This window comes from Littorina saxatilis, linkage group LG6 (genome assembly GCF_037325665.1).
Source record: "Littorina saxatilis isolate snail1 linkage group LG6, US_GU_Lsax_2.0, whole genome shotgun sequence".
In the NCBI taxonomy this organism is placed as follows: Eukaryota; Metazoa; Mollusca; class Gastropoda; order Littorinimorpha; family Littorinidae; genus Littorina; species Littorina saxatilis.
The window spans coordinates 54,822,764-54,838,829 of NC_090250.1; the positions used below are offsets into that span (position 1 = coordinate 54,822,764).

General features: G+C 42.8%; 1 protein-coding gene across 1 annotated transcript in view; it reads right to left on the minus strand.

Moving 5' to 3' along the window:
• Window positions 1-16,066, minus strand: part of LOC138969549 (protocadherin Fat 1-like) — a gene marked incomplete in the record, with an annotated part of 182,665 nt that overhangs the window by 109,266 nt on the left and 57,333 nt on the right. Inside the window, 1 exon segment of the mRNA XM_070342375.1 lies at window positions 1,749-1,909. Within this exon segment, the coding sequence (XP_070198476.1) occupies window positions 1,749-1,909 (161 nt within the window).

The following is a 16,066-nucleotide window of genomic DNA, read 5'->3' on the forward strand; positions in this document are numbered from 1 at the left end:
GACAGGGCTGGACAGTGCTAGACAGGGCTAGACAGGGCAAGGCAGAGCTAGACAGGGCTAGACAGGGCTAGACAGGGCTAGACAGGGCAAGGCAGGGCAAGGCAGGGCTAGACAGGGCAAGGCAGGGCTAGACAGGGCAAGGCAGGGCTAAACAGGGCAAGGCAGGGCTAGACAGGGCTGGACAGTGCCAGACAGGGCTAGACAGGGCTGGACAGTGCTAGACAGGGCAAGGCAGAGCTAGACAGGGCTAGACAGGGCTAGACAGGGCTAGACAGGGCAAGGCAGGGCAAGGCAGGGCTAGACAGGGCAAGGCAGGTTTCAGTACATTTTAAACTGAAGGGTTCCACTTTTAAACACACTTGTTGTAACCAGTTGTCAACACTGTGTGGAAAACTGTATAATTATACTTGCAAAAGTAGCACGCACTGTAAACACTATTTCGCGTTTACCATACATGTGTGCTTCATTTGTTAGCAGAGTTACATGGTAGGTCGCACACTGTTCACAACTGGTTACAAAAAGTGTGTTCAACACTTGAACACTTGAGTTTACAGTGTAGAGTGGGAAGTCGGAAGTCGGAAGTCGGAAATTTTATTTGTTAGGCCTCCGGCCCATAACAAGACTGGTGACACATAATACAAGCGAACAATGTTTAAAAGAAGCAACCTTATGGACCTGCATCTTGCAACTGTGCATTTTCCAGAGAATCAGTGCGAAATCGTATAGCTTTGTAAATATACGTTGCTAACTGTCTTACCACTTGGCCATTTGTAGAGGATAGTAATTGGCACATTCTAAACATGGATGGGTTCCGATAATACTTTGAGGCTATTAATTCAACTCTGATCTCATTATATGCGGGACAAACAAGTAAAAAATGAACTTCCGTCTCAAGTGTATCATCTGAGCACAAAGGGCAAAGTCTGTCTACGTTATTCACATTGGGTTTATACTGTAAATAGTGGTTATTTAAGGGTGACATACCAAATCTGAAACGTGCTAACATTCTCCTCAAATGAACATTTCTTATCTGATACAAATAACCACTCATACACAAGGACTGCTTAAATAACGAATACACATGATAAAACACGTGTGATTCAAGGGAACTATGCCAATCCTGTCTAAAGCAATCGACAAGTCTTTGGCGAAATTCTCTTACAAACGTGGAAATATTACCAACACCTTGTGCTTCCCACACTTCACCAAATCCATACTTGTACAAAACATTACGAACGTTACAAGCCCAATATTGTGTGTTGGTCTTTCCCTCTCCTTTTCATTTTGTGCTTCACTGCTGTTTGCTTTGGCTTTTGGTTTTCCTTCCGTTCCCTGAATGTTCTCCCGGAGAAGCCTCCATCGTCCAAAACGTTCCTCTTTACACACCCTCAAGTAAAATCGAGTTCAAACACTGTTTTAATCTTTGTTGCCCACTAAAGTGCTGCCATTCAAAGATGACTAAACTAGCACAGCTTCGACCTACTACAACACCTGCAACCAGCCTACAGCGTGTTCCCCTTCTTCCAGCCAGTCAACTTTGGTGGCTTTTCTGTTTTTGTACTTTTGTCATCTAATAAAGTGGGGTTAACACCCGGGAACTTCCATGCCCCTTGTGGTTTTACTGTGAGGGCGTACAACAACATAAATCAAGTCCAAAAACAAAGAGATTACCAACGTTCTAAAATTTAAAAAAAAAAAAAAAAATTAAACATTAAAAAAAAAAAAACACACATTATTGAAGCCCTCACCTGTAGACGAAGATGTCGGCGCCGTTCCGCTTGGCGGCGAGGACGTTGATGCGACGCGTCCTGTGCAGGAACTTGGGCTTGTGGTCGTTGACGTCGATGACCTTGATGACCACTCGGGTGGTGGACGACAGCAAGGGAAAGCCATTGTCCGAAATGGTTACCTGTAGCACACAATGGATACTTCATTGACACTTGACAGAGTGGAAGTTATGGTTGTTTGTAAATAATCATGTTTTTTTAATACAGACAACAACAACAACAACAACAACAACAACAACAACAACAACGTAAGATTATGACAGCAATTATTTGGGCCATTTCCCTTGATTGTTCACCTTTGTTTACAACAACAACAACAACAACAACAACAACAACAACAACAACAACATAAGACTATGACAGCAATTATTTGGGCCATTCGCCTTTGTTTCACCTTTGTTTACAACATCATCGCGAACAAAGAGACGAGAACGATGGGAGGGAAGCCGAAGGCGTGATTGGTTGGTTGTTGGGTTTCCCTGTCCCTTCAAGGAGGAGGGGGTACAGACTAACAGAAAAAAGAAGAATAGGGCGATAGGGTAGAGGGCAGAGAGAGAGGGTGGGGAGAGGGAGATCGAGAAAGAGAGGGAGATAGAGGGAGAGAGAAAGAAAGAGAGAAAGAAGAAGGGAGAGAGAGAGAGAGAAGGGAGAGGAGAGAGAGAGTGAGGTGGAAAGAGAGAGGACAGGGATAGGGGAGAGAGTGAGAAATAAATGGAGAGAGAGAGGACAGATATGTGTGTGAGAGAGAGAGAGAGAGAGAGAGAGAGAGAGAGAGAGAGAGAGAGAGAGAGAGAGAGAGAGAGAGAGAGAGAGAGAGAGAGAGAGAGAGAGAGATGATGATGATGGAACTTTATTTTTCAAGGATAGAGGTTTAAGGCGACGCCTTTTCTTACAACCGGTCCTTACTTCTAATACAAATATCTAATAAATGATAAACAAGTAAAGCAACATGACAAATAAACAAAGTAAACGAACGAACCAGCAAACAATTGACAAGTAAGCAAACAAGCAAATAAACATAAACAATAAAATGGCAAAGTAAGCAACATACAAATCGAAAGCGAAACATGCAACATGTTAACACATGGAAAGTGATCGACGGTAAAATTCACACGATACCAACGTTTACACTAATGCTAATAATGATTATATGGTGTAAATGATAATGATGATGATGATGATGATGATGATGATGATGATGATGATGATGATGATGATGATGATGATGAAGATTAGTGATGATGGAAAATCGCAACATAAATTCCACATAATACATATAATAAAGAACATATTTGTGTAATTCATAAAGCTTTGCCAATTGTTGACAGCTACTTACACGTGTTAAGACTAGTATAGCCATCTAGGTAGACATAAAATGATTATGCAGAGCTTGTTTAAAACTCTTTAGTGAGGTTAATGATCTTATTCCAGACGGAATGGAGTTCCACACCATAGCGCCAGAGAAGGCTTGACTAGTTTTGAACAAATCAATCCTGGGTATTGGTGGTAGAAAATTGATAGACCCGTACCTTTCGGTGACTCTGTGAAATAGGTCCTGAATATAGATGGGCACTTCGCCATGATATACTTTATACATCATTACAGTCTTATTAAACTGTAACTGTTTAACTAGCGGCAGGTAGTTTAGATTCTTTAACTTCAAATCAGCTGATAATTGTGGACCATTTAACATGATTTTAGCTGCCCGACGATGTAGAGAGTTTAATTTTTTCATGTGAATATCAGAGACGCCATCCCAAAGAGTTGATGCGTAATTAATATGGGATAAGATGTGGGCATGATAAAATAGTTTTAGTGTTGCGATATCGACATATTGCTTTAACTTTGATAGCAGAAACAAATTCTTGGATACTTTTTGACAAATATAATGTACATGAGATTGCCATTTTAATTCTTGATCGACTATCACACCCAAAACACGATGTTCCGTTACCTGCTGAACAGGTTGTGATTCCAGAGAAAGATTTAACTTAAGAGGTCGTGACTGGTGTTTTTGTCTTGTTGTAATAATCATGCTTTTTGTCTTTCTTGGGTGCACTATCATACAATTCTGGTTACACCAACTGTTGACTTCATTCAGACTAGACTGTAAGGAAATTTCAATTTCTTGAACAGTCCTACAGCTTGTGTGAAGCGTCGAATCATCTGCAAAAAATTCTGTTTTAACTTTGGAATTAGATATATGAAGGGGGAGGTCATTAATGAATACACAAAACAAGATAGGCCCTAAAACTGACCCCTGGGGGACTCCACTCTTTAAACATCCTTTGGGAGATGTTTTACCGTTTATAGAAACATACTGTGTTCTGTTGACAAGATATGATTTAAAGAATGAACACGTTGCGGGATTGTTCACGTACAATGCGAGTTTATGTAAAAGTAATGTGTGATCTACAAGATCAAAAGCTTTCTTAAAATCAAGAAATACAGCCCCTGATATGTCCGAACGATTAATTGCCGATAGCCAGTTATCACATAGTGATGAAAGAGCTGTACTACAGGAATGTTTCGGACGAAACCCAGATTGAAAGTTGTGAAATAGTTTGTACCTTTCCATGTAGTTCAGAAGATTCTTCTGGATGTGCTTCTCTAAAGGCTTTGATAAAATAGGAAGCAATGAAATTGGCCTGAAGTTATTAGGGTCAGACACATCTTTATTTTTAGGAAGTGGAACGACCTTTGCCGTTTTAAATGCATCAGGAAAAATATTTTGTTCAATGCAAAGATTATACACATACGTTAGGGATTCCACTATGTACGGTAGGGCTAATTTAAGCAACGACGGGGGGATTTTGTCAGGCCCCATGGATTTATTATTCTGAAGGTTTTCTATAAATTTTCCAACTTCATGTACGGCAATAGTTGGGATAGAGAATGAATCTTGTGATTTCAATTTATGACTACAAAATTCTTTTAGTCTAAACAACAGGGTGTCCCCACCCTCGACTTCTTCATTTACATTTTTAGATTGTTTCAATCGATCAGCCAAACACAGAAAGTGCTCATTGAATTTGTCAGGAGAAATGGCGCTATTTAATCTGGTATTTCTTCTCTGGGATTTACCTAACACTTCATTTATGGCTTGCCAAAGCGTGGCAACATCTTTTTTGTCTTCAACCAATTGATGAAAAGAGAGAGAAAGAGAGAGAAAGAGAGACAGAGACAGAGAGAGAGAGAGAGAAAGGGAGAGAGAGAAGGCAGAGGAACTGTACAACAGAGCTGTAAGGCAAAGCCTACCCACAATCCAGGGCAGGGTAGGAAATAGCTCTCTCAGTACGCTAAGCCCAGTAATTACCCAATCACTCCCGCCCTCTAATCCCAACGACCAGAACCGGAATCCCGACTGATGGCAATCTCTCTGGTCAGTTTGTCTGGAATGTCCCCCAGCTGTCTCGGACACTTACCACACCTGACTGTTTTCATTCGTCACGCTTTGTTTGATCGGCCGTTATATAGACTCTATCCACTGTGGTGATTGTGAATTCGAAACAAAGAAGTGTTTGAAGCACACTAAGCGCTAAAATCCGAAGTATGCCTATACTGAAAGGCCGGGATTAGAATAAATCTCTCGCGACCTGACGTTCATTCAAGTGTTTTCAACCATGCAAAAAAATCCAAAGATCTTGTCCAGTAAATTGTGAAAAGCATTCTACAGTTACGCTCCTTTTTACGATGAATTCCTTTGACTCAGTCTGGTTTTAACAGAGAATCGACAAGAATGACGTGATCTTTATTTTCTTGGACGTTGGCGTGGTAACAGTTTGTGGTTGAGCTATGTGGTCGAAAATGTCTGCAAGAGGGAAGGAGAGAGAGACAGGGAGGGAGAAAAACAGAAAAAGCGCTCTGCCTCATTTCTTTAAGATTTTTCTGCAATAAAAAAATCAGTCGTAAACATTACATTATTTCTAGTCAAGCGCGAAAAATAATGCTGACTATAGAAAAACCCAACCTTTCAACTCTCACTATTTGCATATACTGTGCACATTTTTGAACGTGTTACCGTATTTTCTGAAATGCCTGTGCAAGGAGAGAGACGGTCCCAAGCAGCCATGACTTTCTCACGGTTGAACTGCTTCCTTCCGAAGATGCCAATTGACCGTTCTGAGCAGCAGATAGGCAACTGGGTGCAAACTGCCTGAAACCTGTGAAACGGTCATCGCTTCAGGGGACAAGTGTAAAAAACGCTGCTGCTATTGTGAGACTACCTCCGACGAGCATTGTAGAGGGCAGTGGGTGTACCTGTCCACTACCTCTATCTCCTGCACTGCCTTTGGGTTTGATTACGTCCTCTCTCTCTCTCTCTCTCGCTCTCTCTCTTTCCCCCTCTCTCTCTTTCCCACTCTCTCTCCCTCGCTCTTTTTTTCTCTCTCTCTCTCTCTCTCTCTCTCTCTCTCTCTCTCGTTCTCTCTCTCTCTCTCTCGTTCTCTCCCCTCTCTCTTTCCTCCCTCTGTCTTTCCCCCTCTCTCCCTCGCTCTTTTTTCTCTCTCTCTCTCTCTCGTTCTCTCCCCTCTCTCTCTTTCCCCCTCTCTCTTTCCTCCTCTCTCCCTCGCTCTTTTTTTATCTCTCTTTCTCTCGTTCTCTCCCCTCTCTCTTTCCCCCCTCTCTCTCTTTCCCCCATTCTCCCTCGCTCTTTTTTTCTCTCTCTCTATTTCCCCCTCTCTCTCTCTCTTTACCCCTCTCTCTCCCTCGCTATTTCTCTCTCTCCCTCTCTCCCCCCCCCCCCTCTCTCTCTCCCTCTTTTCCCCTTCTCTTGCTCTTCATGCCTCATCTTCATCTTCATCTTCATCATCATCATCATCATCATCATCGTCATCATCATCGTCATCATCATCATCGTCGTCATCTTTATTATCACGTGCTGAAGTTTTCCGACCTCCTTTTGTTGGTTAACTTTTTAACTTTTTAATTTTAATTTTTTAATTATATAATTGTGTGTCTATGCGTCCCAAGGACAGATTGTAAGAAAAGGCGTAGCCTTAAATCTTAATCCTTGTTAAATAAAGTTCAATTCAATTCTCTCTCTTTCTCTCTACCACCCTCCTTCTCTCTCTACCCCTCCCTCTCTCTCCCTCCCACTAACAACAGGCAGGACCGTGCACTGCAGTGGTCATTAGCAGCAGACAACAGATGAGCCGCGGCGCCTACCCAGCGTCCAGCACGGGCAATATCTACACGCCAACAATGCCCACACAGATAAACACGCAAACACGATTCCTCATCCGTCGATAATAAGGACGACAATGCTGTGAATGAGAAGATAATAGAAACAAGAAATTCCTCCGAGGTAGGAAAAACACCCCCGTCAAAGGGAAATAACCTTCTCAGTTGGTGGCAGTGACTGAGTGAGAATGGTTATTTCCCTTTGACCATTAATATGTCCCTGTATAAGTCCTTGTATAATTTTAATCCACCAATAACTCCCTAACCGTGTGTTTGACTGGTCCCAAGTTTTGTAAGGACCGTCTCAGGAATGTATAGAACCTGTTCACCAAGTTTGGTGACGATCGGTCCGTTCATTCTTGAGATCTATATGCGAACACAAACACACAAACAAACAAACAAACAAACAAACACATCGACCGAAACCTATACACACCCCTATACCGGGGGTGTAAAAATGAAAGAGACTTCGCTGTAAGACAGGAAATCTATCATCGACGGTCGCTAATTTCATGAATTTGCCATTTATTTTAAATAAGAGTTACTAAGTCCAGAATCATGGTAGTTGTAGGTATGCTCCGGACGTTTCGCCATTTCCCATGCTAAAATTCCCTAAAGAACCAACCAAACAAACCACACGCGTGTTACACATACATATAAGAGACTTGAATGTTGACCTTCATTTCATCAGTAATACCGAAGAACTTACGTTTCGTAGTCATAACGTGAAAGCGAAATCACCGATCTCAACTCCATCCTCACCCCATCTTTCAACCCAGACAGAAAGGAACAAGGTGGTGCAAACATTATCCTCCAAGGCAGGAAAATAACTCAGCCCCTGTTCCACACTTTGTTGTATTTGTATCTGTCCCTCCTTCTTGTATTCTCTCCCAGGACCGTTATTCTCTATTTATCGTCCCTTCCTTCTTGTATTCTCTCCCAGGACCGTTATTCTCTATTTATCGTCCCTTCCTTCTTGTATTCTCTCCCAGAACCGTTATTCTCTATTTATCGTCCCTTCCTTCTTGTATTCTCTCCCAGGACCGTTATTCTCTATTCATCGTCCCTTCCTTCTTGTATTCTCTCCCAGGACCGTTATTCTCTATTTATCGTCCCTTCCTTCTTGTATTCTCTCCCAGAACCGTTATTCTCTATTTATCGTCCCTTCCTTCTTGTATTCTGTCCCAGGACCGTTATTCTCTATTTATCGCCCCTTCCTTCTTGTATTCTCTCCCAGTACCGTTATTCTCTATTTATCGTCCCTTCCTTCTTGTATTCTCTCCCAGGGCCGTTATTCTCTATTTATCGTCCCTTCCTTCTTGTATTCTCTCCCAGGACCGTTATTCTCTATTTATCGTCCCTTCCTTCTTGTATTCTCTCCCAGGGCCGTTATTCTCTATTCATCGTCCCTTCCTTCTTGTATTCTCTCCCAGGACCGTTATTCTCTATTTATCGTCCCTTCCTTCTTGTATTCTCTCCCAGGACCGTTATTCTCTATTCATCGTCCCTTCCTTCTTGTATTCTCTCCCAGGGCCGTTATTCTCTATTTATCGTCCCTTCCTTCTTGTATTCTCTCCCAGGGCCGTTATTCTCTATTTATCGTCCCTTCCTTCTCCCACTGGACCCCACGGGCACTAACCATCACTAACCAATTAAGCCTAACCAGCACCAAAGAACTCCCCTAGCCAGCACCCTGTCAACAGCATTAAGCCTAACCAGCACCCTGTCAACAGCATTAAGCCTAGCCAGCACCTTGTCAACAGCATTAAGCCTAGCCAGCACCCTGTCAACAGCATTAAGCCTAGCCAGCACCCTGTCAACAGCATTAAGCCTAGCCAGCACCCTGTCAACAGCAGACCAAAAACGTGCCGGCAAATGAGCGACGATGGCCAAGAGGATGGACGGCTATTCAGGGCTGGTCCTTTCTTATTCCAGGAATAAAAAACCTCTTGTCTCTACTGCTTTTTAGCTCCCAAGCTCCTTAACCAAGCACGGGTTTCAGGAACGGCGTTTCCCTAATGAATTATTGACAACATCAAAGATTTTTTACTGAAGAATGTCATTCCTTGTTCCTTGCGCTTTCCTTGCGCTTTTGGGAACGGCTGTCCTGCTGAATAATTGACAACCTCACGCAAGGATTTCATATTTAGGAATGTCGGTTTTTTTCTCGTTTTTATATTTAGTCAAGTTTTGACTAAATATTTTAACATCGAGGGGGAATCGAAACGAGGGTCGTGGTGTATGTGCGTGTGTCTGTGTGTCTGTGTGTGTGTGTGTGTGTGTGTGTGTGTGTGTGTGTAGAGCGATTCAGACTAAACTACTGGACCGATCTTTATGAAATTTGACATGAGAGTTCCTGGGTATGAAATCCCCGAACATTTTTTTTCCATTTTTTTTATAAATGTCTTTGATGACGTCATATCCGGCTTTTCGTGAAAGTTGAGGCGGCACTGTCACGCCCTCATTTTTCAACCAAATTGGTTGAAATTTTGGTCAAGTAGTCTTCGACAAAGCCCGGACTTCGGTATTGCATTTCAGCTTGGTGGCTTAAAAATTAATTAATGACTTTGGTCATTAAAAATCGGAAAATTGTAAAAAAAAAATAAAAATTTATAAAACGATCCAAATTTACCTTTATCTTATTCTCCATCATTTGCTGATTCCAAAAACATATAAATATGTTATATTCGGATTAAAAACAAGCTCTGAAAATTAAATATATAAAAATTATTATCAAAATTAATTTGTCCAAATCAATTTAAAAACACTTTCATCTTATTCCTTGTCGGTTCCTGATTCCAAAAACATATAGATATGATATGTTTGGATTAAAAACACGCTCAGAAAGTTAAAACAAAGAGAGGTACAGAAAAGCGTGCTATCCTTCTTAGCGCAACTACTACCCCGCTCTTCTTGTCAATTTCACTGCCTTTGCCATGAGCGGTGGACTGACGATGCTACGAGTATACGGTCTTGCTGAAAAATGGCATTGCGTTCAGTTTCATTCTGTGAGTTCGACAGCTACTTGACTAAATATTGTATTTTCGCCTTACGCGACTTGTTTTCTTTTTCGGTAACAGCTACCAAAATCATTAACTGACAACCGAATCAATATTAGTATGTTATAGGATGTTATATTTCAAGGGATTCTCGAGGCCACAAGAAGGGTTTCAAATGACCCCAAAAGCTAAACCGTTTGGTTTGGGTCCTAAAATGATGCCAACACACAACAAGAACACCTTAAACCAGTGTTTGAACGTTCAGTTATAAAATTCACATTCTAAATGCTGTGTTTTGGTACTCTTTGCAGACAGTAGTTTCTCCACGCACTGTGTCGAGCGCTCCGTCCAACTATTCGCCCCTGAGAGCGGGGGAAAGTCGCTACAAGTCTTCTCCAACATGCCTTCTTCTCTACTCTTCAATCTGTGTTTGGCTTTTCAGATTAGCTAACGAAATATATACTGACTGGCAACCATATCCATACTAGAAAGTTGTATTTTACAACCTCAGTCAGTCTACGTCCGACGTTCGCTCTACACCGCACTAGATCACACGATAGACGGAAACTGGACATAGGAGAAACAGGAAAATCATACTCTTCTAGTTCTCCTCTATAATACAGACACATACCTAGCATACATGTAAAACCAAGAACCTAAATACTATACACAGATATTTCACGTTTTTTCTTCCACCTGCTCGGTTTTATGAGGATTCCCCAGCAGTTGATGCCTCCAGCAGTTAATGCCCCCAGCAGTTGATGCCCCCAGCATGGAACATATCACATTGCAAGCCAAACGACGGACGAAGCGCTGGGTCATTATACCACTCATAACACCCTGCTCAAGTCGGTATAATCTGACCCCACTTACAGGTGGTGTTTTGCACACATTCATCAACATAAAAGTACTACTCTTTCCCTTGAAAAAGATGGCAACTCAGACAATGGTACCAAAGTCAAATTAGTCAGGCAGGAAAAGGCGGCAGTGTCAGGCCATACAGACAGGTACTAATGGCGCCAAGCAACCTCAGCTGCTCTCCATAAAAGCGCGATAATAACAAAGTATCAGTTGTCGTGCTTAGAGGTCCACGAATTTGTATGAAGTTCTCACGGCTACTCAGCTGCCACGCGGAAAAAGGCAACACGAAATGCCAACACTTGGTTTGCCCACAGAGCACGAGATGAAACCCAAAGCTGGTATGGCCTGTCTGTCTGTCTGTCTGTCTGACTATCTGGTTGGTTGTCTGTTTGCCTGTCTGTCTCTCTTTCACCCCCAACACACAGACACACACACACACACACAGACACACACACGGTAGACAGACGGACGAACAAACCGACAGAGGTAACGTTTTGCCAGATTCCATTGGGGTTAGTTCGAGTTTGACTGTGCGCCTCAATGCGCTCCGTGACAAGGTCATAGATTTATATAAAGCTTACCATTAAGTTACAGAACTCGGAGCGATGTAGGTCACGGCCAAACTGCATGGCGGGCATTCGCATGTGTAATGTTGTTTAAATTAGTGCCACCCGGCCATTTCTTCCCGCGGAGCTTCTTGTCTGGAACGCAGTGCAGCATGCAGTGGTACGTGTCAGATGTATAATCATAGGTATGCACTTTTTTCACACCCAGTACTTCTTCTTCTTCAGCGTTCCACAATTTTCTGGTTACGTGTGAGCTCGTTTGCCCATTTGGGTTCCCCACACTATACTCTAGTATAGTCAGCTTCACTCCGCTTTCGTTGAGTAGGCATGCTGGGTATTTTTGTGTTTCCATAACCCACCGAACTCTGACATGGATTACAGGATCTTTTCCGTGCGCACTTGGTCTTGTGCTTGCGTGTACACACGAAGGGGGTTAAGTCACTAAGCAGGTCTGCACATAAGTTGACCTGGGAGATCGGCAAAATCTCCACTCTTAACCCACCAGGCGGCAGCGACCGGGATTGGAACTCACGACCTCCCGATTAGGAGGCCGACCTTTTACCTTTAAGACCGTGTTTTCTGAGACTTTCTGTTCATAACCTCTGTAAAGTAACGCCTATCTTAAGACTCCCTCCTTTTTAAGACCCGATTTTTTCATATTTGTGGAGGTATTGCAAAGGGGGGTTCAACTGAGCTCTCTCCACTTTGCAACAGCATTGCTCGACTTGGTCCACTCTGTGTGATTACAGCCTGACGGAACAGCCAGGGAATGCAATAGCATTGCTTGCCTGACGGAACAGCCAGGAAATGCACGCGGCTGTTGGTTCTACCTCCCGGGGGAAAGTAATCCCGACTAATGCTGGCAGACTCCGACGAGCAGTCTCTGTGATTCTTCCTTCCTTCGCGCTGTGGAAATTTACACCAAACCCCTAACGCACATGTAACCATACTGAGATCACCAAATTTAGCCACGACTGCGGTTAGTTAAATACCAATTAGTTACTCTAAGGATTTGGTTTGTTTCAGTTTGTTTCAGTTTTACATTGCAGTTTTGAAAACATTTTTTCTCAAATTCAGTAACGCAAAAGTTTGGATCAACGACAATGAATTATGGATTGGATTACAGACACAACAAAATTCAACTTCTACTTCCAAGTAACGATGTGTAAAGTTATTTAGCAATTTTACTGAAGTCAAAGACTCTCACGAATACTGCCACGTCTTAAGCTACACGCGAGCTATTGACTCATCTCATAGTGATTATGTTCGCTGTTTCCCAAAACAACTGTATCGTTCTCAACGGTTAATAAGACAGTTCAGTTGTCATCACAGTTGACTTCCGGGCATTATCACGCCTTCTACATTTTGCCTGATAACAGTCCTTGCTGGGAAAGCAAACCTGACGCATAACAAGAATTTAAATGTTCCCAGAGAGGCACAGAGAAGTCAATGATAATACTGTTCCAGAGAGGGCAATGACCAAGGTCAAACCAGATCTCCATATCGCGTGCACGTTCACGCGCCGAGAAAGCAAACCGAAATCACACGTAAAAAGCGTTATCGTTTTACTAATACCCTTAATTACCCGATTAGGATCCATATCTTGGTCATTTGGTTTGTTTGCCATAATCCTTTTCGAGGCTCGAAGTGCATCGATCAAACTGGAGGAGAAAAGGCAACAGACGTGCTCACGTTCTGCCCAGCGAAGAGCACGTATATATAGCGCTTACAGTCCAACGTTCTCTGTGTAACGTTATAAGATGTTCTCTGCTAATAACCAGGTATATCACACATAATGCTGCATGATTACGATTCTTAATTATAGGTTTTGATCAACATCGCGTCTGTCAAATGTGTTTGTTATCCTACTGATCATCGCTACATTGCGGGCTTGTTTGAGCCGCCAATACAATGCAAACACGGCGAGGGTCTGTGTTCTGTCTCTTCCCTTTCATGCGCTTTTCTTTGATGTCCAGACCTCCTAGCAACTCGATGAGATACCAATCTATGCTTCCCGTTCTTTGGAGCAAAGGCGGACTGGAGATGTGATCGATGCGGACTACATTTCACATCAAGACAATTACACCCACAGTACACATTCACACTATAGCTGTCAGTAGATATTCGACAGATTGCTCGTTCTTTGCGGATTGAAGAAGAAGTTGCCGTTATATAGACTCTACTGCAGAGATTGTGAAATCGAACCAAAGCAATGTTTGAAGCACACGTAAGCAGTACAATCCGAAATATGCCTCTGCCAAGGACTACTACTAGACAGTTAGTAGTCCTTGGCCTCTGCCGAAAGGACAGGATTGGAACAAATCTCTCGCGATCTAACGTTCATTCAAGTGTTTTCAACCATGCAAAAAAATCAAATTCTGAAAAGCCTTGCGTCCAAGACTGAAGAGGAATACGGTTGTTCTTTGTCTTCCGCCTTCAATAACTGAATTTTCTTCAAAGATAGAGGTTGGAAAAGAGATCCTACTGTCGCTGACATCACACAAAAGAATCGATATTCGTGGTTAATTTCACTGTTGGCAAGGAACTTTGCACCACCACTCTAATACTTACAGACCAACGATGGCAACAGAAACATCACCAGCAACTAGCCCAGAAAAAACATGAAGACTTAATGCGCCGCCATGTAACTTGCTTCAGAAACAAATGCTAAAGAAACAAATGCTGCAGAAACAAATGCCGCAGAAACAAACGCTGCAGAAACAAACAAATTGTGCCCTCCGTATTTTACCCTCCAGTCCCCCCCACCCCCCACCCACCCCTCCCCCCTCACAATGAGTACTACAGTAAGGATAATTATTCATGGTGTAACAAAAGGAAGCTGAAGTACAGAAACCATTATAATATCTCGTTCAGCATCTGACCTTCCTTCGCCCCAAAGGGCAATACATGCGCTCTGACCTCCTCACGCAAAGAATCGCTCTTGCTGACTGACCCAAAGCTGACTGGAGCGACGACAACGCAACAGCGGTGTTTCTTGCGTCACAGACTATAACAATTAATTCCTCTCGCACAAAGTTGGGATTCCTGGCGAGTTTCTGCAGGGGGTTAGATGGAGAGAGAGAGAGAGGGGGGGGGGGGAGGGTTGCAGGGAGGGATAGTGGAAGAATGAGAGGGGGAGAGAGAGAAGGGGGGGGGGGGGGGGGCAGTGTCCCAAACAAAAGACACAGGACGCCTAACAGCCGGAATGTGGTCGGGGGTGGGGGGCGGGGGCTATTTTCACCACAACTTCTGCGTGCTGAGTCGTCCATTTTATAGCTGCACTCTGGTCGCGTCTCAGAAGGACTGGAAACATCGATACGATTGACATCAACACTCTGCCTGCAGCTCGCTCGACTGGAAACATCAATACGATTGGCATCAACACTCTGCCTGTAGCTCGCTCGACTGGAAACATCAATACGATTGACATCAACACTCTGCCTGTAGCTCGCTCGACTGGAAACATCGATACGATTGACATCAACACTCTGCCTGTAGCTCGCTCGATTGGAAACATCAATACGATTGACATCAACACTCTGCCTGTAGCTCGCTCGACTGGAAACATCGATATGATTGACATCAACACTCTGCCTGTAGCTCGCTCGACTGGAAACATCAATACGATTGACATCAACACTCTGCCTGTAGCTCGCTCGACTGGAAACATCAATACGATTGACATCAACACTCTGCCTGTAGCTCGCTCGACTGGAAACATCGATACGATTGACATCAACACTCTGCCTGTAGCTCGCTCGACTGGAAACATCAATACGATTGACATCAACACTCTGCCTGTAGCTCGCTCGACTGGAAACATCAATACGATTGACATCAACACTCTGCCTGTAGCTCGCTCGACTGGAAACATCAATACGATTGACATCAACACTCTGCCTGTAGCTCGCTCGACTGGAAACATCCCTCATTTTTCAATAAAATTAATTGAAATTTTGGCCAAGCAATCTTCGACGAAGGCCGGACTTTGGTATTGCATTTCAGCTTGGAGGCTTAAAAATTAATTGATGACTTTGGTCATTAAAAATCGAAAAATTGTAATTAAAATTATTTTTTGTATAAAACGATCCAAAATTACGTTTATCTTATTCTTCATCATTTTCTGATTCCAAAAACATATAAATATGTTATATTCGGATTAAAAACAAGCTCTGAAAATTAAAAATATAAAAATTATGATTAAAATTAAATTTCTGAAATCGATTTAAAAACAATTTCATCTTATTCCTTGTCCATTCCTGATTCCAAAAACATATAGATATGATATTGTTGGGTTAAAACACGTTCAGAAAGTTAAAAAGAAGAGAGATATAGAAAAGCGTGCTATCCTCCTCAGCGCAACCGCTACCTCGCTTTTCTGGATTGTTAATTTTACTGCCTTTGCCACGAGCGGTGGACAGACGATGCTACGAGTGTACTGACTTGCGGGGAAAATGCAATGCATTCAGTTTCATTCTGTGAGTTCGATTGAGCTTGACTAAATGTTGTATTTTCGCCTTACGCGACCTTTTCTATTTTAGATTCCCCTGACCAAGCGTCTCCCGTCAAAACGCAATTTGTACAGTTGAAGTTAATCTACCTCAATCAGCGAGCGTCTAAATTTGGGAGCAGAGATCAAGGTATTGAGCAGGTGGCGCGGCATTCTCAAGGT